This window comes from Barbus barbus (assembly GCF_936440315.1).
Source record: "Barbus barbus genome assembly, chromosome: 25".
In the NCBI taxonomy this organism is placed as follows: Eukaryota; Metazoa; Chordata; class Actinopteri; order Cypriniformes; family Cyprinidae; genus Barbus; species Barbus barbus.
This window is the reverse complement of record NC_136753.1, coordinates 19,538,129-19,562,582: the sequence shown is the minus strand read 5'-3', so window position 1 is coordinate 19,562,582 and position 24,454 is coordinate 19,538,129. Positions and strand designations below refer to the sequence as shown.

The window sequence follows — 24,454 nt, the reverse complement described above, 5'->3', positions numbered from 1 at the left end:
TTCCCTCATATGCATTGTATACTGTTATAAGTCTATATATATGTATTTAAATCACTAAGAAAAAGCACATTGTGCACATTGAGAAGTGTTCGGGTGGATGTGACTCATTTTGTGTTCTGTGAGACTAGCCAATTCAGTGATTCACATAACACACTCCTCCAAATTATTGATCATTAGGTGCTAAACTAAGTACGTTAATGCAAAAATAGTCACATCAAGCCCATTATTTTGTGCCACTGAATCCTGATTGCATTCCATAGACACACTTTAGAAACACTTTAGCATAGTTTTTTATTTAAAAGAGTACTTAAGGAAATAATTCACAGGAGGAATCCAAACTGAACTTGACATTATTTGATTGACTTTGTTTTGCAGATATATACAACCCCAATTATTGAATAATACAAACCCCGGAAATGTTGGGACATTTCTTATTTTATTATTTGAATAAAATGAAAACTAAGAGAATTTCAAATCATATGAGCCAATATTTGATTCACAATAGAACATAGATAACATAAGAAATGTTTAAACTGAGAAATTTAAAAATTTTATGCACAAAATGAGCTCATTTCAAATTTGATGCCCGATACAGGTCTCAAAATAGTTGGGACGGGGGCATGTTTACCATGGTGTAGTATCTCCTCTTGTTTTCAAAACATTTGAAGATGTCCGGGGATCGAGGTTATGAGTTTCTGGAGTTTTGGTGTTGGAATTTGGTCCCATTCTTGCCTGATATAGGTTTCCAGCTGCTGAGGAGTTTGAGGTCGTCTTTGACGTATTTTTCATTAATGATGCGCCAAATATTCTCTATTGAAAGATCTGGACTGCAAGCAGGCTAATTCAGCACCCGGACTCTTCTACTACGAAGCCATGCTGTTGCAATAGCTGCAGTGTGTGGTTTTGCATTGTCCAACTGAAATACATGTCGTCTGGAGGGGAGCATATGTTTCTCTAAAACTTTTATATACCTTTCAGCATTCATAGTGCCTTCCAAAACATGCTATTGTCCGTGATTTCCAACAAGAATGCAAATTTGGACTCGTCTGACCATAGAGTACTTTTCCACTTTGAAACAGTTCATTTTCATCTCACAGGACACAACGGCGCTTCTAGACCATGTTCACATATGGCTTCCTTTTTGCATGATAGAGCTTTTGTTGGCATCTGTGTTTACCGACAGTGGTTTCTGGAAGTATTCCTCGGCCCATTTAGTAATGTCAATGACAGAATCATGCCGATGAGTGATGCAGTGTCGTCTGAGGGCCCGAAGACCATGGTCATCCAACAAAGGTCTTCGGCCTTGTCCCTTACGCACAGAGATTGCTCCAGTTTCTCTGAATCTTTTGATGATGTTATACACTGTAGATGATGAGATTTGCAAAGCCTTTGTAATTTGACGTTGAGGAGTGTTGTTTTTAAAGTATTCCACAATCTTTTATGCACTCTTTCACAGATTGGAGAGCATCTGGCTATCTTTACTTCTGAGAGACTCTGCCTCTCTAAGACATCCCTTTTATAGCTAATCATGTTATAGACCTGATGTCAGTTAACTTAATTATTTGCTAGATGTTCTCCCAGCTGAATCTTTTCAAATTTTTTTGCCCCTGTGTCAACAATTTTGGTTCACAGACACATTTCTGTGTTCTATTGTGAATAAAATATTGGCTCATGTGATTTGAAAGTCTTTTAGTTTTAATTTTAGTCATATATTATATATATATATATATATATATATATATATATATATATATATATATATATATATATATATATATATATATACACACACACAGGATGCTCAGGATGCACAGCTAATTTTATATATATATATATATATATATATATATATATATATATATATATATATAGTCAATGACATCACAGCCAACACCTTAGGACTTGATGCTTAGCCTCATCCAAATTTTCATCTCAGCAAAACAAACTCTCATTATCATTACTGAGCCTGAGGGTGGCTTAGTAATTGCTTATGATATGAGAATTGCTGCCCCCATGACTTTCTCTAAGGTAACACTTTATAATAAGTTTCATTAATAATATTAAAGTAAGATATTAAGTAGTGACTGCACTTGTTCACTATAAAATCCAACTCCACATCTGCACTAAAACCTGCCTACCTTTGTTTTAAAAGCCATTTCTGTCATTAAAAAAGTTCTATGAATTCAGAAACTACAAATACACAATCTCAAACACACAAAAATAAATAAATAATATATTAAATACTATAACAGTATCTCAATATTACTATAATAACATTAGAACCACAGCAGTATAATGATTAAAAAAAGAGGAAAAGTCATGACAATGACTTGCAACTTCATACACAATCTCAAACACACAAAAATAAATAATATATTAAATACTATAACAGTATCTCAATATTACTATAATAACACTAGAACCACAGCAGTATAATGATTAAAAAAAGAGGAAAAGTCATGACAATGACTTGCAACTTCATATTCACATTCTAAACATAAATGTTATCTGCACTACTGTTAAAAAAGTGTTATTAATTTAATTTTGTCCAACAATGCTACAGTAAGAAAAAATGGCATGAAAAAGCAGGTGATCTTTAAGCAAGATCTTATATCCAGATGTAAGGAGGCACAAACTGAGATATTATGTTTTGCTTATATTACCTTGCTCAATCACCTTCTGTTCCGAATTCACTTTCTGAGCAGAATTTTATATTTTTAATGTATTTTCTATATTGGAGGATCTACCCCCAAAATTTTACCCATTGTTTCAAGTGAGCACTCTTACTTTACCACCATTTGTCCTAGATACAAAGAGCAGCATGGCACTGGGATTCAGATAGGATTTGACTCTCATCAATAACCAAGGCAGCCACTAAACACCATGCCCCTGCAGTGGAGAGGTTAGCCTCTTCGCACAGGTGGTACGATCCTGAAAGCATAGCGGCTCTGTATGCATCTCCACTTCCTCCACTTTCTAGGTCACTTGCAGAAAGAAATGAGGTGTCAGGGTAATGGATAGATCCCAAACACCAGAGCAAAGTTTGAAAAGCTTGAGGGATTTAACTGTCAACACATTAAGATCTAACAGCACAAAGATTTTAGCTTGCAATGATAAAAGTGGATTTGGGTTATGCACTGATGAGGCTTCTTAATTTACAGGCCTCCATACTACATATTTGCTGCTGACACTTTTTATTACAAATTTGTTATGAAAAAAGTCACAATTTACAAGTTCATTGGAAGCATAGTCTTCAAACTGTAAACAGCTCTTCATTAAAGAGATAGTTCATCCCAAAATTAAAATTCTATAATTTACTCACCTTCATGTTGTTCCAAACCTCTGGGATTTTTTTCTTCTTCTGTAAAAACAAACAAACAATGGAATCAGTTTTAAGGTGTTTTATTAGTTTCACGAATAGGAAACTCGGTTTCCCTTTATATTAGGTGGCCTTAACTACTATGTACTTACATAAAAAATTAAGCACAATGTACTTGTGTTCATATTGTATTGCAAAACACTTTTGCTGCTATTGAGGTGGGGTATGGGTAAGGTTAGGGACAGGTTTGGTGGTATGGGTAGGTTTAAGGGTGGTTTAAGGTGTAAGGGATGGGTCAACAGTGTAATTATAAATGTAATTACAAAAAATAATTACATATGTAACTACATATAGGTATTTTTTTGTTTAAATATATGTACAATGTAAAAGCATGTATGTACACAATAAGTGCATTGCATCAAATTATTAATTTAAATGCAAGTACACAGTAGTTAAGGCCACCTAATATAAGGTGGGACCAAAGACCTATTACCACTATTTTCAAAATGTTTAAAAAATGGTGATATAGTTATCGGCTCGACCTGTTAACACAGCATTATTACTGTTAAATTATTAATTCATCTTGAAATGCAACATATTACATGAGAGATGTCACACTCAAGATTTCTATAAAACCCTTTTCCATTCAAATTGGTATTGCAATAGTATTATTCAAATTTGATATAGGTAATTTTCAGATTTTCAAAATGCACTCAGAAAGGTAATTAGATGTTAAGAGGGTGTACACTCATTGATTTTAATAAATATATATACACAGAACTTCATTGCCACCCTGCTGCAAAATCCAGGCTGCATTTCAGTCTCAAATTGAGTACTTATATTAAATTGCTGGACTAGTCCAATCTGGAGCTTTTCTTGCGTTGACAAGATTCATCAGTCTCGCTTGACAGGGCCTTAGGATTAAATAGCAGGGCAATGCAAGTGGGAGTATCTGGTGAATATACCTGGCAGCGGCCAAGTTCAGCAATTACGGAAATGAGAGCTGTGCTCCTGTGTGAACTAAAAGCTTTTTTTACTGTAACCTCTCATACATACACATCTACAGTGCTAAGACAACAAAATATTCCAAAGTAATGAGGCTGATGCCTTTGAAAATGAATACATGGTTTTGTCTAGACATTAAACAGTAGCTGTTTGTGCATAAAATATATTCTCAGTAGACTTACAGGTAATCTAGGTCTCAATGCTTTATGCATGCTGAATGCATAAATATTTATATGTATGTACCTGTGTACTGTTATACAGTAGCTATAAATGTACATTATCCTTCCCAGTCATCTAAGTGGTCTATTACCAACACATATGTGGCCTAATTCTATTGCAGTGATTGAGTGATGTGGCTTTAAAGATGCCCAGACAGCCCACTTAAAACGTGTCTATAAACCTGCCACGCTCTCTTGGATCATCAACATCAGCTGCCAATAGTGATGGATTCCCCTGTCCAAGGCTCTGGCTTAAGATATAGTATATATACAAATCTGGTGCAGCCTAGCTGATCGATAAGCATCTCTTCTATGTTTTCCACCTTTAATTTGTCTTTCTAAAGTCAATTTGAATATTTTTGCACCAGCCGACCCTTTGGCAAGTCAAAATTATGAGTATTGAGTCTCAATTCACTGAACCGGAGCAATTAGTACGCACTATTCTTTCATACAATTAAAAAAAAACTTTTTGTTTGTTTTATTTTTAGGCAATGTGCAAATTGAATTTTATGTCACTTTGGTTGGTTTCCTCCAGGACACGTAAACATATGTTGACAAGATGGTTGGTTGGGGGAAAAAGCTATATTGGATCTTTCTTTTGCTGCAGTTCAACATCATTTCATCGTGTCTTGAGGATATGGACTATGTTAATAGGATTAATTTCTTCAAACTGCTTTCTTATTAAAAGTATCATGTGACTCCCTTGTAACACAATAACAAAACAATACTCCCACATATCCGCCTGAGTGAATCTGAGTGGTGACATAATGACACATCAGTTTCATTGTCTCGGCCCCCAGAGTGTCAGCTTGAAAAGGAAGCTGTATAGTTTACTTCATTTCTAGAGCTTAATTCGCTTTCCTGAAATGTGAGCTTAAATATGTCTGAGCATTAGGAGAAAGACTTAATCAAAACATTGTCTTAGAATGAAACACTTAAAGGGATAGTTCACCCAAAAAAGAAAATCATTTACTCACTCTCATGTCTAAACATGAATGCAATTCTTTATCCTGCAGAACACACAAAAAAAGACATTTTGAAGAATGTTGAGGAGCAAACAACACTGAAGGCCGAAAGTAAGCCATACAGGTTTGGAACAACATGAGGGTGAGTAAATGATAAAAAAGGTGAACTATCCCTTTAAATGTCTATACTTAGTTATCGCTCTCTAACTCTCTACCCTTTAACACTCTACCTACGACCTCAGCACGTATCTCTGCCTGCTTCTCAGACATTTTGGCCCGGATGCAGCCATCAATCGACCACTATATCACTTTACAGCTTGGCTCAACAGCACAAAGACCTGCTAAGTCAGCCAGGAACCTGTAGGTGTTTGACGGTAAACTTCACTGACCTATCTCAACTGATGCCTAGTCATGCAAATTTACACTTTTCAACAGTAGAAAAATCAGACCATGCTTCCCCGAATACACTCTAATGCTTCTGAGGTCTCAAATTCAAGGCTCTGAGTATTGTCTCAGAGATAATATAATATAATATAATATAATATAATATAACAGCATTTGCTAATTTAGTTGTAGATGTTGAATTGAAAGTCCCGAAGATGCTGAAATGTATTTTGATTCATGGAATTATTAAATGATAAAACCATTAATAAAATGAGTATTGAAAAAAAAAAAAAACGTATACAATCATGGTACATGTTATTTTTTGTACATTTCTTTGGATAAAAGCATAAAGCATCTGCTAAATGAAGCATCTGCTGACAACAGCAACCTCAGTTATGTCCGCCTTGAATGGTATGTTTACCTAAATCTTTCTTTGCGAGCTTTATAATGTTGTTAGTGCATTGTCTGAGCAACATAAAAGACTTACTTGTGGAAAAAATACTTTAATTGCACATTTCTAATGGCTTTGTCCTTGTTCAACAATATGATGAAAATATTGAATTTGGCATGCATACAAATTCTTCCCTCTTTTACTGCTGCAGGTAATGCTCATTGATCTGTGAAATTATGAGCTACCATTAAAAAGGACTGGTTTCCACATAATTCAAGATGGTCTGATCTTCTTTTCTCTCACCTATTCATCTGAAAACGCACAGACTCAGATGCCATTTTCATTAGAATGTACCATAATTACCTATAGGGAGATACAATAGTGTCTTTTCTGGCAACAGAAATTGTTCAATAGGCAGAACTGACTGAAAAAGCAAATGAGTTTGTTCTGTACTCACTTAAGGATTGAACTTTTTAATCCAGATAAGAAAAAGAAAGTTCTATTTTGACTTTATAGAGCACTTGAACTTATACTACATGAATAGAAGAGTTCTAAGTTGGTGCGGGATATGTTTGCCTAAGGACATCTTTTCAAAGAATATATCTATATATTGATGCATTGAGATGTTTGTCAAGATGGCATTTAATCAATATGCGCTATAAAACATTGTACATTTGCATGTATATAGAAAAAGCTTGTATAAACAACATTTTGTTCAATAATGCTTGTCTTTTTCAGCTGTTCAGGTCCAAAATGCTATATCTTATGCTAAAAAGCAAAATATGCTGGCAGATGCAGTTATAAAGATGGGAATGATGGCTGTTGCCGGTTCTTATTGTCATCATGAACCAGGTTTAAAAAAATAATATATATATATATATATATATATATATATATATATATATATATATATATATATTTTTTTTTTTTTTTTTTTAATTTTGCAATTTTGGTAAATTTTTGGTAAATTTTGGACTATTGGCAAACCACAGTGCAAGTATATGAACAAGGGAGACAAGTCTACTTCTGAAGGAAATATAAGAATTGTAAGGATTACAGAATCTCAGACACTGTGAACTCCTGAGATGGACAACACACACACACAGTGCATTAACATACAGACATCTGTCTCCACATCCCACTGGGAGAGAATACAAGAAAATGCCTCTCTCACATATGCATCAGTTCCTTTTCATCCCTTCCTTCCTTCCCCCATCCTTCACTCACTCAGATTGGTCAATAGAAGAATGTAATATTCTACATTAATGCAAGTGTTATTTACAGTCATGTTTGGTATCATTTGAATTGTCTCAGGGCGACTGGTATAATGGTCTCATTCTTATAAGAAGTAAATTAAAAGGTAATACAAATCCTAAGAGTTCAGAGACATTTTGCATACTGTAGAGGGCGGACCGCACCTAATGGTTTTCATGCAAATTACCTTCTGTCCCAAAAGGTGCCAACTCGACTTGATTAAATTGCAAATTACAATTGTTAGTTCCTGTCTCGAGTTTGGGGATGTTTATTCTGGTCTGAGGTACTTAAAGAGAATGTGGCAAAAGGATCGGGGCGATTTCTGTAACCAGACGCCCGTAGTGTGGGTCTCAATGCTCACACTATGTATTTCTATAAAGTCAGGTATGCATTCTTTACTCATAGATTTATCTCTGAGAATTCGATGTTTTGTATTGATATGATTTGATCTCTTTGAATTGCTGTGGAATTGAAATAATACATACAGTATTTACCTGACTGATAATAAATTGTTACATTTGACCTTATTCTGTTTTACTCTGTAATTATTGACTCTAGTAGATTACGTTGCATCCTTGTTAAAGACATGAGCAACCGAATGAACGAGTAAATATAAAGTCAAGAGTTAACTAGAATAATCAAATATCAGAATAATAAATTAGAAACGGACAAGCAATCAATTTGTATTTCAAGTTAAATACGAGGTCATAAAGAAATGGAGTCAGATTAAATGATAAAATGGAGTCAGATTAAAGTTTAATTAAAATTGAAGAACTGTGCACACTGGAAAGACCGAGCACGCAGGAAACCTTCATCCACCACCGGAGACCTTCTTTGGGCCGGATGCGTGGAGCCTTACAAAGTGGTGACCAGCCTCCGTGATCTCGCAACAGACGAGCAACGTCTTTCCAGCGCGAATTTCGCTTTGATTCTCACTGACGGAGAATATTGAGGTTTGAGCTTCTCCTTCCCTGTCTGCAACCGCTGCGGTAAGTTCCTTCATTTTACTTTTGTGTTGAGGGAAAGCTTTTTGCATCTCACATATAGACACATTTTTAGAACGGGTCGGAATACCCTCTGTTTAGAACCGGAGCCGAAAAATCCGGTGGGCAAAAGAATTAGCTGGAAAACATGGCTTTTCTGCGCATATAAAAATATCTTTCTTCATTAAGTGGTAAAGGAAACATTAGCCGAAAATGAGCGCACAATAGCGAGTATCAAAGAAATCGAGAAAGCGCGTTCGGATGAATTGCAAAAGCTTAGAGCACAGGTCGAAGCGTTTGCCTACGAACAACAGGGGTGGGCTAGACAGCGCGAAGAAATGGCGAATGCCGCGCTAAGATGCAGGCCCTGAAGCGCTGATAGACCTGAGAGGAAATTAAACAGGGAAGCAATGAGCCGTTTGAAACATACGCTGTGTGTAGTTTTGTTGACAAATAATTTCTAATTATTGATTCATTACTTGGTCAATAAATTGTAAACGTTTGATTGTATTCTGACAGACTCTGAGAATTGTTTTCCCAAGTAGATTATCGGATTCGTATATTTCCACAAGTTTGTGTCAGGGATTAGTGACGACTAATAACCGATACCTGGATTCACGTGTGCTTGGATGAGGAGACGAGTAAGTTTCTGTCTAGAATCAGCAGATGCTGTTTGATCAGCCTAGATCTGAATGCGTCGATGACCTCTGTTCTAATTTAATGTTACTTTAGATAAGTTTATGTGGAAGAAGCCACGAGCTTGGCCAAAACAAAGCCATTTTGAAGGAAGGTAAAGTTGATCGACTAACGTTCTTAAATGGTGGTCAAAGGAAGATTCTACTAAAGTAAACGATTGAATTAAGTTCCTGAGGGGCAGCCAAGGGGGCTAAGTATTACATATCTTTGATTATGCACGTGGGAATACGGCAAATCTCAGATATTTAGCCAAATACCTCTGTTTTGGGTCATCGGAACTGACTAAATTGTGCCGGAGACCTGGTGAGGAACTCGAAGCGATATAGTTTCCTGATCTAAGCGGGTAAAATATAATCAGAGTTTGACAGAATAATCAAATATTCGAACACAGCAGACAGCCGTATGGTGAAGACAGCAGGTTCACTTTCTAAAAGTAAAGATCAATTGTTTACATGTAACAAGTCATCCTCATGTAAAACTCTTTGTGAGGTAACTGCATTGCTGATGCAAGGCCTCCAGATGTTGACTTCACTTGCTAGTGGGCTAGCAGCTTAATAGTGATGACTTTAATATGTAAACATCCCAGTTTCAATGATCTTGTTTGAATTTTCAAATTTGTAATTGTGCTAAACACAATGTGCACATGTTACACACATTATAGTTGTTTGTGCTACTACATGTGCACATAGGCTAGTTGAGTTTATTCTTTATGAAACACATGACTGCTTCACTGTAAGTGTACGAAACACTTAGGTTTAAGGTTGTAGATGCTACATACATGCTAGACCGTGTCTCTTGTGTGAAATTAGAATAACTGTAATACTGGAATTGCATTGCAATCTAAGTTGCATGTGTGTGTCTATGTTGAATTTGTTTGTCTCTTGAGTGATACACTGTGCTATTTTCCATATAGCTACAGTTAAACCAGATACAGGAGCATAGAATTGCCATGTGGCCACAGAGTGATTTCACAATTGTCTTAATGAAAATGATCAGCAAGACTAAATGAAACAAATAGTCACAACAATTAGCCGTTTGCCTTTGAAACATAAAAACAGTGATTGTGCATTGCATCAGCTCTGACCTGCCTTTCCATATTTAAATGAATTAACACGTGAATTCTATTTGTGACAACTTAGATCTTGTTACAGATTGATATGCTATGCTACCCAGTGCCAAAAGGGAGGAGTTGGGTTTTCATTTTAATAAGTGTGGCACAAGCGAATGCAAACCAATTCACTCGTCGCTGGGTAGCACCAACCAAAATTTTAATCTGATCAGAAGGACTGATTAAGATTAATATTCCACAGTTAAATGTAGCCACATAACACCACCCAATCTTCTAAATTTTCTAGAAAAATGCTAAAAGGGAGGTGAAAAATACTCAAAATTAACTGTGGTTCTCTCAGTATTTGGTTCTGTTTCAGGTTGACCACTGCAATTCCTTGAAAGTGAGATACCAGGAAGGCACCTGATGCCAGATGCATCAAGCCAGGACGGCGGAATTGTTAGAAATAACCTGAAATTGCAGGAGATGGGTGCAATAACACTTCAAGAGGCCAGTCACATCTCACAATAAGCACACTACCACACAAATATCTACATGGCCTTTCCGGATTAGCACCGGAACTAAATTTTTGCAACACAGATTGTTATAGATTAGACTCCACCCATCTCCCAGACATGAACACTGCACACCACAGAAAACAATGATGGCTTAGATTCCAAATGTGGTACCCCACTAAAGATCTATTGTCCATCTTCACACTGACAGAAACACATAGATTCTCACACATAGGACTTAGTTAATCCCATGATGGCAGTCTCAGAAAGACACACATAATAGTTATGATTTACAACCATCTGCCAACTCATGGAAAACATAATACATCTGTATGGCTACTGTCACAAATCGATGATGTATAATTCTGAATGCAGAGTCAAATCTGCCATGAAAATTCAAAAGATTTAAACTTTCTGATTGTTATTGGGATGTTTTGACAAACCAGAGGGCCCGCTGGTTTCCCAACACATCACTAATAACAGAAATATTATCAAAATTATTAAATATGAAGTGTGGGCACTTCTGTTCATCAACTACAAAATTTACAACTCGACTATGCCATCGAATGTGACGTAGCTTGCATAACACACACATACACATACACACACACACACACACACACACACACACACACACACACTATTACAAAGGATTCTTGTATAAACACCTAAGCACACTTTAGATCACTACCTTGAAATCTTAGGTGACTTTGCATTGGAGAATTAGATATATGTCTACACCTTTGTAATTGGGATTGAATATTTATGTTTTAATGATGCATACCATTTTTATAAACATGTAAGTTACACTGACTTTTTGCTATTTTTCCTATAAGCCACTCAGACCAAGCATTCTGTAATTCCACTACCATTAAAAATCCATCAGAGTGATAGTGAGGAAGTAGTTGTTTTAAGATGGGATCATCTTATGATATGAGACCTCAAAAGATACCAGAGACCCAATGTACCATTCGCACTTGTTGACATGATATTATGTTTTTTGCGTTGTTATATGTTCTTGTGCCAAATCTCACAGCTTTCTACATCGAGTTCATCATTGTTTAATCGTTGAGCTATTAAGATGCTGTTTAAGTGTCTCACACAAAGCAGTATGTAACCAGCGAGAACCCTTCACCTAGTGAAATCTGCCCAGAAATCTGCACAATTGAAGGTGACGAGATTCAACAAAAGAGGCAAGGAAGTCCTAGGGAGGTGTTACTACAGACAGAGATTTCTCCATGATGGAACGACTCAAGAAATGAAAGGATGCACACGTGTTGTTCTCAACCAGACAGGTGAAACCCTGAACCCGTTCATCTACCTGCTGAGTTCAAGCTACATGCACCTGCTGAGACTGGTATACACAAAGGCCTTTCTAAAGGCATCCACAGCTGCAAATACTACATCACAAGGACCACAACAAGTGTCTGACAAGTGACCTCGTCGGGAATCATTTGGAATTGACCCACGTGGTCAGAGGGAGGAATCTGTAAGGATTACAGAATCTCAGACACTGTGAACTCCTGAGATGGACAACACACACACACAGTGCATTAACATACAGACATCTGTCTCCACATCCCACTGGGAGAGAATACAAGAAAATGCCTCTCTCACATATGCATCAGTTCCTTTTCATCCCTTCCTTCCTTCCCCCATCCTTCACTCACTCAGATTGGTCAATAGAAGAATGTAATATTCTACATTAATGCAAGTGTTATTTACAGTCATGTTTGGTATCATTTGAATTGTCTCAGGGCGACTGGTATAATGGTCTCATTCTTATAAGAAGTAAACTAAAAGGTAATACAAATCCTAAGAGTTCAGAGACATTTTGCATACTGTAGAGGGCGGACCGCACCTAATGGTTTTCATGCAAATTACCTTCTGTCCCAAAAGGTGCCAACTCGACTTGATTAAATTGCAAATTACAATTGTTAGTTCCTGTCTCGAGTTTGGGGATGTTTATTCTGGTCTGAGGTACTTAAAGAGAATGTGGCAAAAGGATCGGGGCGATTTCTGTAACCAGACGCCCGTAGTGTGGGTCTCAATGCTCACACTATGTATTTCTATAAAGTCAGGTATGCATTCTTTACTCATAGATTTATCTCTGAGAATTCGATGTTTTGTATTGATATAATTTGATCTCTTTGAATTGCTGTGGAATTGAAATAATACATACAGTATTTACCTGACTGATAATAAATTGTTACATTTGACCTTATTCTGTTTTACTCTGTAATTATTGACTCTAGTAGATTACGTTGCATCCTTGTTAAAGACATGAGCAACCGAATGAACGAGTAAATATAAAGTCAAGAGTTAACTAGAATAATCAAATATCAGAATAATAAATTAGAAACGGACAAGCAATCAATTTGTATTTCAAGTTAAATACGAGGTCATAAAGAAATGGAGTCAGATTAAATGATAAAATGGAGTCAGATTAAAGTTTAATTAAAATTGAAGAACTGTGCACACTGGAAAGACCGAGCACGCAGGAAACCTTCATCCACCACCGGAGACCTTCTTTGGGCCGGATGCGTGGAGCCTTACAGAATCTTGGTGGAACAAAACCTATTCAGCTAGAGAAAAAAGTACTATTCAAGTTATAAAACTTGAGTGTAGCACCACAGTGAATCCCAGTAGTAGAGCTGATAGCGTCCAAAAAAACAAAGCAAACAAAAAATTAAATAAATAAAAAATGCCATGCACAATAACATGGGGATGAGGTGAAAGAATTCTGCTTAAAGGTCTTGCCTGCACTATTCAATGCTACAATGCCCTCATCCACCCTCTGCTGCTGTCTTCCACCTGTGGAGTGATAAGACTCAGTGATCTATGAAGCACAAAAGATCATCCACAGCTGTCTGTTCAAGAAACAAACAGCTCCTTTTTCTGCCCTTTCAAAATAAAACAGAGGTCAGAAGATGCTGCTTTAAGGTCTTGCCTCCACTATCCTGACTATACACTTAACAGTCCTGACTATAGACATCACTTGTCATCATCTGTCATTACATGATCATCTTGCTGGCAGATAAAGGGAAGGACTCTGTGGCGTATTGGATTCTTACAACATTAATGCAATAAGCATTTAAGATTTATTTATTTATATATATATTTTTGTAACAACAGGTTTATGAAGCATATTGTACTGAGAAAGTTACATGAGTGATATACCACAACATCAGTGGGTTACTGAATTTATGGACATCAGCCTAACTATTCAATACTGAAAGAAATAATTCACCAAAAATTAAATTTTGTTGAAAATTAAGGTCATCCAAGATGTAGATGAGTTTGTTTCGTTATCGGAACAAATTTGGAGACATTCAGTATTACATCACTTTCTCACCAATGGACCCTCTGCAGTGAATGGGTGCCGTCAGATTGAGAGTCAAAACAGCTGATAAAAACATCATAATAATACACAAGTAATCCACATAACTCCAGCCAATTAACGTCTTGTGAAGTGAAAAGCTGCGTGTTTGTAATAAATGTTCCATTAAGACATTTGTAACTCCAAACAGTTGCTTCCAGATTAAATATTAGTCCTCTATAATATTGCTTTCTTAAAAATGTGTCTCGTCTGAATCAGGAGAGAAATATACACAGATCAAGCACCATTTACCAGCAAAAACAGACCAATTAATTTCTAAACAAATATGTTGGTGGATTTTGAAGTGAGAGGGGGATGACGTTTTTCACTGCAGGAATCAATATTGTTGATCATTGACTGATATTTTAACCAGAAGTGACGGTTTAAAGTTAAATGCCTTAATGATTTATTAGTTTACTACAAAATCACAGCTTTTTACTTCACAAGATGTTGATTGATGGACTGTGTGGATTTTTGTGATGTTTTTATACGCTGTTTGGACTCTCATTCTGACGGCATCCATTCACTGCAGATAATCCATTGGTAAGTAAGTGATGCAATGCTAAATATATCCATATCTACATACTGTAAACTCATCAATATCATGAGTTTTTTTAGTCAGGAGTTATTCCATCCCTATGTTGATGGTAACTGATGTTAAATGGTCCAACAAAAGAAGCCTTTCTTGTATTTGGCCAAGACATGACCATGTACTGAACTGACATCTAAAGGTCAGTCTTCCAAAGGATGGTAAAAAGAGGTCAGGTGGTTTGAAAGAGGAATAAAGGTTGCCATTTAATCCAGCTTCTTTTGTCAAAAAAGTCTAGTGGACATTATGTGATTGCTTGGATGATTGAAAACATTCACAGGTTAAAAAAAGTCATACATTTGTTCAAATAGCAAGATTTTTTTGTATCTAATATTGTAGATGTTAATATATAACATAACATATCCTTTGATGACAAATAGAAAAAGAAAAAACAAAACAATGTGCATTTATCAAGCAGCAGTTAAGCTGCAAACCTTATTGCTGCATCACAAACACCGATTTCATGAATTTTGAATAGTTTAGCCATAATTCATGATGAAATGCTTTCTGCGTACATATGTTGGAGTCTTTGCTCCATATAGTTGGTTTTGAAGTTCAGAAGTAGTTTGATATGACATTCTCCTCAAACTAAGTCTGCTCACTGATCAAGAGATAAGGTCAAACACAGAAAGTTTATTTACCAATATGCTTTCTTTGATGCTTTAAACCATGAACGTTTTTTTCACAGGTTTGGATGAAATATTGTATTTAATGTAAATCAGATTAGAGAATCTGGTAACACTTTACAGTAAGGTTCCTTTGTTAACATTAGTTAACAACATTAGTAAATATGAACTAAGAATGAACAATACTTCTACAGTATTAATTAATCTTAATGTTAATTTTAGCATTTACTAATGCATTATTAAAATCACAAGTTGTGTTTGTTAACATTAGTTACTGCACTGTGAACTAACATGAATGAACAACTGTATTTTCATTTACTTACATTAACAAAGATGAATAAATAGTGTAAAAAATGCATTGTTCATTGTTTGTTCATATTAGTTAATACATTAACTTATTGTAAAGTGTTACCGAGAACCTTTATCACTTAAGAATCTTCCATAGTGCAACTGTTTTGTATTGCTGGCTTCTATATACAGTGTAATATGTTGTTGGAGAGATATCCAGAACCACAGATTTGAGTAACAATAAGGAGGGATAGCATGGTTAGTGCAGCCTCTGTAGTGTGCCATTTGATAAATGAAAAGCAAGTGAGTAGTGGCAGACCGCCACAATAAATACAAGTACAAATACCGTTAGATGTAGTGGAAGTAGAGCAAATAAATACATCCAAGTACTGATTCTTCTTGGGGGCCAATCGTATTATGACAGCAATCTTTCTGAAGCATGTAGTCAAGAGAGAGAGAGAGAGAGAAACCAAGACAACGACTAAAAAATGGAGAAAGGAAAAGAGATACAGAGACTGGAACACATTCCAGTGGTACTGGATGGTAATCATAAAGTATTCTTACTGAATTAAAAAAAAAAAAAATCTTTCTAGATATGAACAAGACATCAGTTCTTTAAAATAAATAAATAAATAAATAAAGTTCTTTAATTAACATAAAATTACACAAAATGATACTGATGCATGATGCAGGCCAGAAACAAACCCACACTAGAGCTAGGTCTAGAGCTAACTTTGGGTTATTTGTAATATTTTCAAGTTCAAACATGCAATAAAAATTTACATACAGAACCACAATAGAGACATCAAGATGGAAGAACAAATGTTTTATTGCAAAATGTTTTATGTGCACTTTAGTGTTCAAGGAAGAAAGAAGGTCATACATGTTTGGAACAATATCATGCTGAAAAAATTATGACAGAATTCTCATTTTTCAATGAACCATCCCATTAAGATGATAAATGTCAGATGCATGATAATGTTAGCTGGCACTAGAGATAAGTATCATGAAAGGATATTGAATTGATTATATTTTGTTTATAACTCATCCACATATCTTTCATAATACCATAAACCTTGCTAAAATTATGCTGCTGTTAAAAAAGAGAAGATTCAATGTGAAGATTTCTTTTTTCTAAAAAGAATTCCAAGTTGAATTTGAAATATAACTTACAATGGACCCTAGAAAACTTTTATTAGGACCTACAGGCAGAATACTTCTGCATTCTAAATTCTAAATGAGACCACAACCTATTCTAAGCAGATGCATGAAAACATAATCTGCCATAAACAGATTTCAAGCCCACTCATAAAACACAAGAAAGCAATGCACACATATTCTAACATTCAATTTGACTTTCATTTGTTTACAAATCACAGCAAGTTGAAGAAAAGCCATAATTACACATAGAAGCAAGATGAAACATTGTAATGGGCAAATTAAATTTGTCTCTGCAGATCTGATATGAATTTAAAAATACGCTCTTTATTTTGATCTGCTGACAGAGATGAGGTAGACCCTAAATTCAACTCAATAAGTAGCTAATTAAATTGGTTGACAACAACCATGAAGAGAAATATCCTTCTCCACATGGGATTTAATTAGATTAGTTAATAGGATATGAAGACACTCTGCAGTCTTAGATTGAGCAGCTGAAAACATGAGGGATATGTGCAGTGTGAGTAAAGTCAAACTGGATAAGGTAACCAATCTTTCATTTAATTACTCTAATGACCTAGCTTCTAATTAGTGTGGAGCCTGATGTGTGGTGGGCATATATGGGATGATAATGTAGTCATTACTGCTCAGGAGAGAGAAACTGCACCACAGTTGCTGCCATAAATTTCCCTCTTAATGCCCTTCACTCGTTCCCTTTCATCCACACAGCTTCACTCCTCCTGTAAAATAAATATTTGATATCATCTCTGTATAAATGTTAAATAATAATGTGACAAATGCACCAGGCAATAATCTGGGATAAAGCTACCGTAAACTGTGATTAACTCATGACTTCAAAAACTAGTCTGATAAATAATTAAACTATTATTATTATTATTATTATTATTTTACTAATAATGAAAAGTAGCTAACTTAAAACTGGAGGTTAAAAGAATCAAACATAGTTTATAAATTAATGCGATTTTTTACTCTTTTTTTTTTTTTTAAAGAATTTGTTAATATATAGTCGGCTGCATTGACTTTGGACACCAGCAGACGTCATGGCACCCCAAATCATCACTGACTTCGGAAACATTACACTGGACTTTGAGCAGCTTGGATTCTGTGCCTCTCCAGTCTTCCTCCAGACTCCAGACCTTGATTTCCAAATGAAACGCAAAATTTACTTTTATCTGAAAAGAGGACTTTGGACCACTGAGCAACAGTCCAGTTATTTTTCTCTTTAGCCCAGGTAAGATGCTTCTGATGTTGTTTCTGTTTCAGAAGTGGCTTGGTAGCCCTTTTCCTGAAGACGTCTGAGCGTGGTGACTCTTGATGCACTGACTCCAGCTTCAGTCCACTCCTTGTGAAGCTCTCCCAAGTGTTTGAATCGACTTGACAGTATTCTCAAGCTTGCGGTCATCCCTGTTTCTTGTGCACCCTCATTTTCTTCCTTCCAGTCAACTTTGCATTTAATATGCTTTGATACAGCACTCTGTGAATAGCCACACCTTTCAGTAATGACCCTCTGTGACTTACCCTCTTTGTGGAGGGCGTCAATTATTATCTTCTGGACCATTGCCAAGTCAGCAGTCTTCCCCATTATTGTGCTTTCAAAGAACAAGAGATACCTGGAATTCAAAATCAAAATTAAAACAACAACAAAAAAACTTTTGAAATTGAAAAAAGTTTTACTTTACATGTAATGAATCTAGAATATATGAAAGTTTAACTTTTTGAAATAAGTTACCAAAAAAAGAAGAACTATTTCATGATATTCTAATTTTTGGAGATAAACCTATATATATATATATATATATATATATAGTTTCTATATAAAAACTATATATTTATATAGTTTCTTCTTTATACTCTTGTCTTGCTTTCTTGACCCACAAGTGTTTCTAATTGTATTTGTTCAATCTTGCTGATGTCTGCTTCATACTGTTAATAAAGATTTTCTGTCAAAAGTGCTTTGAGGCTTGTCTAAAGAATTTTCTGCTCAGAATCAAACTTTTGTTCTGAAACCACACATCGAAGCTGGTTGTGTGAATGATGTACATCAATAAGCACACCAAGGATTTTCATTGAATATTCTTGTTAAAATGCATATGAAAAAACTTGGTGTAAACACCTACTGTAACCTAAGAGAACAAATTCATATTTTGGTGAGGTCATTGCAAAAGGGTTAAGTCACTGTCAAGTGTTTCTTCTCGGGAGAGGAAATAGAACTGTCTTGCAGGACCTTGACAGTGTGACTTCCTGCACAAGTAGGCAGTGTGAAGTGAGCTGAGACTGTCTTAACCAGCCTCTCCAGATGATGCCCACATCAGTTCCATCCCAGCAACTTTCTGTCTGCAGTCTCATTTTCAAGGAGCAAAAGAGGAGAGGGGGGAAACAGTTTTGTTTCTCCTGTTGCTGATGGACAGTAGGGAATGGTCCTTTCATATGCCTACACTTCATAGATCACTGACTCTGTTCACTCCACAAGTAGAAAACAAAGCATGTTGAACTATAAGCAGAACTGAAAATAACAGTTTGAGCAACAACAAACTAATTGATTAGAACATCTTCTGAAATGTAAGTTGGTGCTAACAAAAACACAAGCAAAGTAGTCAAGAAAAAATAAATAAAAAATATAAATAAAACAACTTCTTTGCTACACTATACCAACTTGTTTATGGGTCAAAGACCAGATGTCCTATTTTGGTGTCCACAGGAAATAAAATTGATTTTATATACATAAAAACCGTATTAAATGCAAGTAAAGTGATTTCTTTAAACTTTCAAGTAACTTTTGCTAAAATGTCAAAATACAAGTGAAACAATCATCATTCAGTGTAACAGATATACATATTTATGTAAAAATAAAACAACAACTTACTTTTGACCGGTACTGTACTTATATAAAAAGTGATAATACAAAATGTTAAATTTTAAATCAAAATCTTCTAGCTGGCAAATAGGTAAAACCCATTTGACTTGAAGAATAGTGGCAAAGATTGGTTTAAAATAACAATTAAGTTTTGGGGCTTCACATTAAATAGAGTATTTTAATGTCATCTAAGTTTTTTTTTTTTTTTTTGATACTTAAAGTAATGTTAGGGTTACACTGAATGGTAACCCTAATTTTAGTGGGTGTCTTTTGTAATTAATGTTATATTTTTATTTTTATTTTTTAACAGAACACAGTATAATGTATAAAAATAGCTGTAGTACACTTTTTTTATTTGTTTAGATTTTTCAAAACCCCATTTTCATCTTTGACCCTTAAGACTTTGTAAGTTTTCAAATACCTTGCAAGAATTAATAAACAAAATAAAATAAAATACACCCATATTAAGAAATGAATGACGGAATGAATGAATGGTGCACTTCAAAAGACCTAAAAAAAGTTGTATGGTCTACTTGGTTACTATGCTTTTATGGTGCCTTTTATCTTTTTTGGATCTTGACAAGCCAAGTATAAGAAAAATCTATGCAAATATTCCATAATATTATAATGACACGAGAGTCAGTAAACAGAAGAAAAAAAAAAAAGTTCGAAACCTGCAGATGGGACTCATCATCTGTATGTTATAAATTCTGTTTTGCTTGGCTTATTATCATTTGTCAATTTTATGATGAGTATGGCGTGTATTGATATTTACGTTATGCTTTGACAAGTAGAGTACATATTGATGTTGCTTGACAGAAAAGAAAATGAAGTAGATATAGCACAAAAAAGTTTGTTTCGCGATTGATTTTTTTCTTCTCCATAAGATCTAAATAGCTTCATTTGTTTTCTTCATATCTGAACTGTCATTCTTCCTGTGTTGTTCAGTCCCCTCAAGTCCTTTTGTGCTCTTAAAGGACACTTGTCCTCTGATGGCTGCGAGTTCAGGAGGTTTATGAGAGGTTTAACAGAGAAACAGATAATGTGGGAGACTTGTCAATAATCTCAGGAGATAATTTACTCAAGCAATGTCATTCTCTGCTTATTATGTCTTAAAGTTCTACAGCTTGTGCTAAAATAAGACAGTCCTGCTTATGGGAATATCTTCACGGATGCATGGTTATTAGTACAAGAGAATTGCCATATGGCCTCACTTTATAAAATATATATCACTGTCATTGTGAAAACAGAGTAGTCAAGCAGTCTAATCAAATGACATAATTTGCATTTATTTGTGTCAGGTGATGTTTTAAAGGATAAGCCCAGTGATTATGCATTAAAAAAATAAAGCATATACTGCGGGTTTTGAGGATCCGATTCAATATCTTTTAGCAGGTTATTAAACTAAAGGTTTTCTCACAACCCTCAGACAGTGAAAGCGACAGCTCAGAGGCTGAGGGCAAGGGCATGAAATGGTGTTCTTCATGCGGATATGTTCATATTTAATCATTCCTCCTTCCAACATTCAACGGGTAAGATTAACTGAGTGGTGACAGGGAGGCCTTGTTCAATTTTTGCTCTTATGTCTGTCTGCGCTCACTCTATTTTGAGGCTGGGGGGGGGGGTGAAGCTTGTACCCAACTGACATTAGATTACAAACTAATTCTGAAGTTCAGGCTGAGTGCATTTCAATTTAGGGTCTGCATTATTGATCTGAAAGAACAGAACCAGTTCCCTGACAGAGACCTCTGTCCTCTGAGCTGCAAATTATCAAATTGACTGGCTATTCTTCCCTTGTGTTAATATTATCTTTATATATATATATATATATATATTACGGAATTATCCTTCAAGAAAATATTGATTAATTGATGTTGTTCATAGTCTTAATGGCTACTAAAGTGATACAGAAGGAGCTTCATTTATAAGGATGTGGATATCACCAAATGCTCCTGTGAACAATTTATATAATATTTCCTGAATCCATCCCATTTTATACAGGTGCTGGTCATAAAACTAGAATATCATGAAAACGTTGATTTATTTCAGTAATACCATTCAAAAAGTGAAACTTGTATATTAGATTCATTCATTACACCCAGACTGATATATTTCAAATGTTTATTTCCTTTAATTTTGATGATTATAACTGACAACTAATGAAAGTCCCAAATTCAGTATCTCAGAAAATTAGAATATCAATTAAGACCAATGCAAAAAAAAAAATATTTTTAGAAATGTTTGCCAATTGAAAAGTATGAACATGAAAAGTATGAGCATGTACAGCACTCAATATTTAATTGGGGCTTCTTTGGCCTGGATTACTGCAGCAATGCGGCGTGGCATGGAGTCGATCAGTCTGTGGCACTGCTCAGGTGTTATGAGAGCCCATGTTGCTCTGATAGTGGCCTTCAGCTCTTCTGAATTGTTGGGTCATGCGTATTGCATCTTCCTCTTCACAATACCCCATAGGTTTTCTATGGGGTTAAGGTCAGGCGAGTTTGCTGGCCAATCAAGAACAGGGATACCATGGTCCTTAAACCAGGTACTGGTAGCTTTGGCAGTGTGTGCAGGTGCCAAGTCCTGTTGGAAAATGATATCTGTATCTCCATAAAGTTGGTCAGCAGCAGGAAGCATGAAGTGCTCTAAAACTTCCTGGTAGACGGCTGCGTTGACCTTGGACCTGAGAAAACACAATGGACCAAACACCAGCAGATGACATGGCACCCCAAACCATCAATGACTGTGGAAACTTTACACTGGACCTCAAGCAACGTGGATTATGTGCCTCTCCTCTCTTCCTCCAGACTCTGGGACCTTGATTTCCAAAGGAAATGCAAAATTTACTTTCATCAGAGAACATAACATTGGACCATACAGCAGCAATCCAGTCCTTTTTGTCTTTAGTCCAGGCAAGATGCTTCTAACGCTGTCTCTTGTTCAAGAGTGGCTTGACACAAGGAATGCGACAGCTGAAACCCATGTCTTGCATACATCTGTGCGTGGTGGTTCTTGAAGCACTGACTCCAGCTGCAGTCCACTCTTTGTGAATCTCCCCAACATTTTTGAATGGGTTTTGTTTCACAATCCTCTCCAGGGTGCGGTTATCCCTACTGCTTGTACACATTTTTTCTACCACATCTTGTCCTTCCCTTCGCCTCTCTATTAATGTGCTTGGACACAGAGCTCTGTGAACAGCCAGCCTCTTTAGCAATGACCTTTTGTGTCTTGCCCTCCTTCTGCAAGGTGTCAATGGTCGTCTTTTGGACAACTGTCAAGTCAGCAGTCTTCCCCATGATTGTGTAGCCTACAGAACTAGACTGAGAGACCGAAAAAGGAAAAAGTGTGGCAGAAAACGCAGCACAACGAGAAGAGGTGACCAGACCCTGAGGAAGATTGTGGAGAAGGACCGATTCCAGACCTTGGGGGACCTGCGGAAGCAGTGGACTGAGTCTGGAGTAGAAACATCCAGAGCCACCATGTACAGGCGTGTGCAGGAAATGGGCTACAGGTGCCGCATTCCCCAGGTCAAGCCACTTTTGAACCAGAAACAGCGGCAGAAGCGCCTGACCTGGGCTACAGAGAAGCAGCACTGGACTGTTGCTCAGTGGTTCAAAGTACTTTTTTCGGATGAAAGCAAATTTTGCATGTCATTCGGAAATCAAGGTGCCAGAGTCTGGAGGAAGACTGGGGAGAGAGAAATGCCAAAATGCCTGAAGTCCAGTGTCAAGTACCCACAGTCAGTGATGCTGGTGTTGGTCCACTGTGTTTTATCAAGGGCAGGGTCAATGCAGCTAGCTATCAGGAGATTTTGGAGCACTTCATGCTTCCATCTGCTGAATAGCTTTATGGAGATGAAGATTTCATTTTTCAGCACGACCTGGCACCTGCTCACAGTGCCAAAACCACTGGTAAATGGTTTACTGACCATGGTATTACTGTGCTCAATTGGCCTGCCAACTCTCCTGACCTGAACCCCATAGAGAATCTTTGGGATATTGTGAAGAGAAAGTTGAGAGACGCAAGACCCAACACTCTGGATGAGCTTAAGGCCGCTATCGAAGCATCCTGGGCCTCCATAACACCTCAGCAGTGCCACAGGCTGATTGCCTCCATGCCACGCCGCATTGAAGCAGTCATTTCTGCAAAAGGATTCCCGACCAAGTATTGAGTGCATAACTGAATATAATTATTTGAAGGTTGAATTTTTTTTTATTAAAAACACTTTTCTTTTATTGGTCGGATGAAATATGCTAATTTTTTGAGATAGGGATTTGGGGTTTTCATGAGCTGTATGCCAAAATCATCAATATTAAAACAATAAAAGGCTTGAACTACTTCAGTTGTGTTGTAATGAATCTAAAATATATGAAAGTCTAATGTTTATCAGTACATTACAGAAAATAATGAACTTTATCACAATATGCTAATTTTTTGAAAAGGACCTGTATACTGTACATGAAATTGTGCAAAAAAACCAAAAAAAAAAATTGTATATATTTTTCGTACATTAAATTGTTGTGCAGATTAAAGAGAGATTTTGTGGGAAGCAGCGCATAGTGCAAAAAGATTTGTAGTGCAATGCTCAAGTAAACATTATTTTGTAGTGCAATGCTCAAGTAAACATTTTCTTATTGAGTCTTTGTAGCAGGGAGTGTTCATAGAAAGTGTGTAGTGTGCATATAGTGGGATAAGTGCGCTACTACAGGTGGTTTGTATAGCCCAAAAACCTGTGTGTAGCACACTCAGAATTGCACTTAG

General features: G+C 36.1%; 1 protein-coding gene across 2 annotated transcripts in view; it reads right to left on the bottom strand.

Annotated features, from left to right (window-relative positions):
* The window catches only part of LOC306844405 (uncharacterized protein), a 205,669-nt gene that overhangs the window by 12,439 nt on the left and 168,776 nt on the right, over window positions 1–24,454 (bottom strand). For both annotated transcript variants that reach the window (XM_079376503.1, XM_079376504.1), the window contains one exon: window positions 3,323–3,361. In XM_079376503.1, the coding sequence (XP_079232629.1) occupies window positions 3,323–3,361 (39 nt within the window). The remainder of the gene's footprint in view (window positions 1–3,322; window positions 3,362–24,454) is intronic.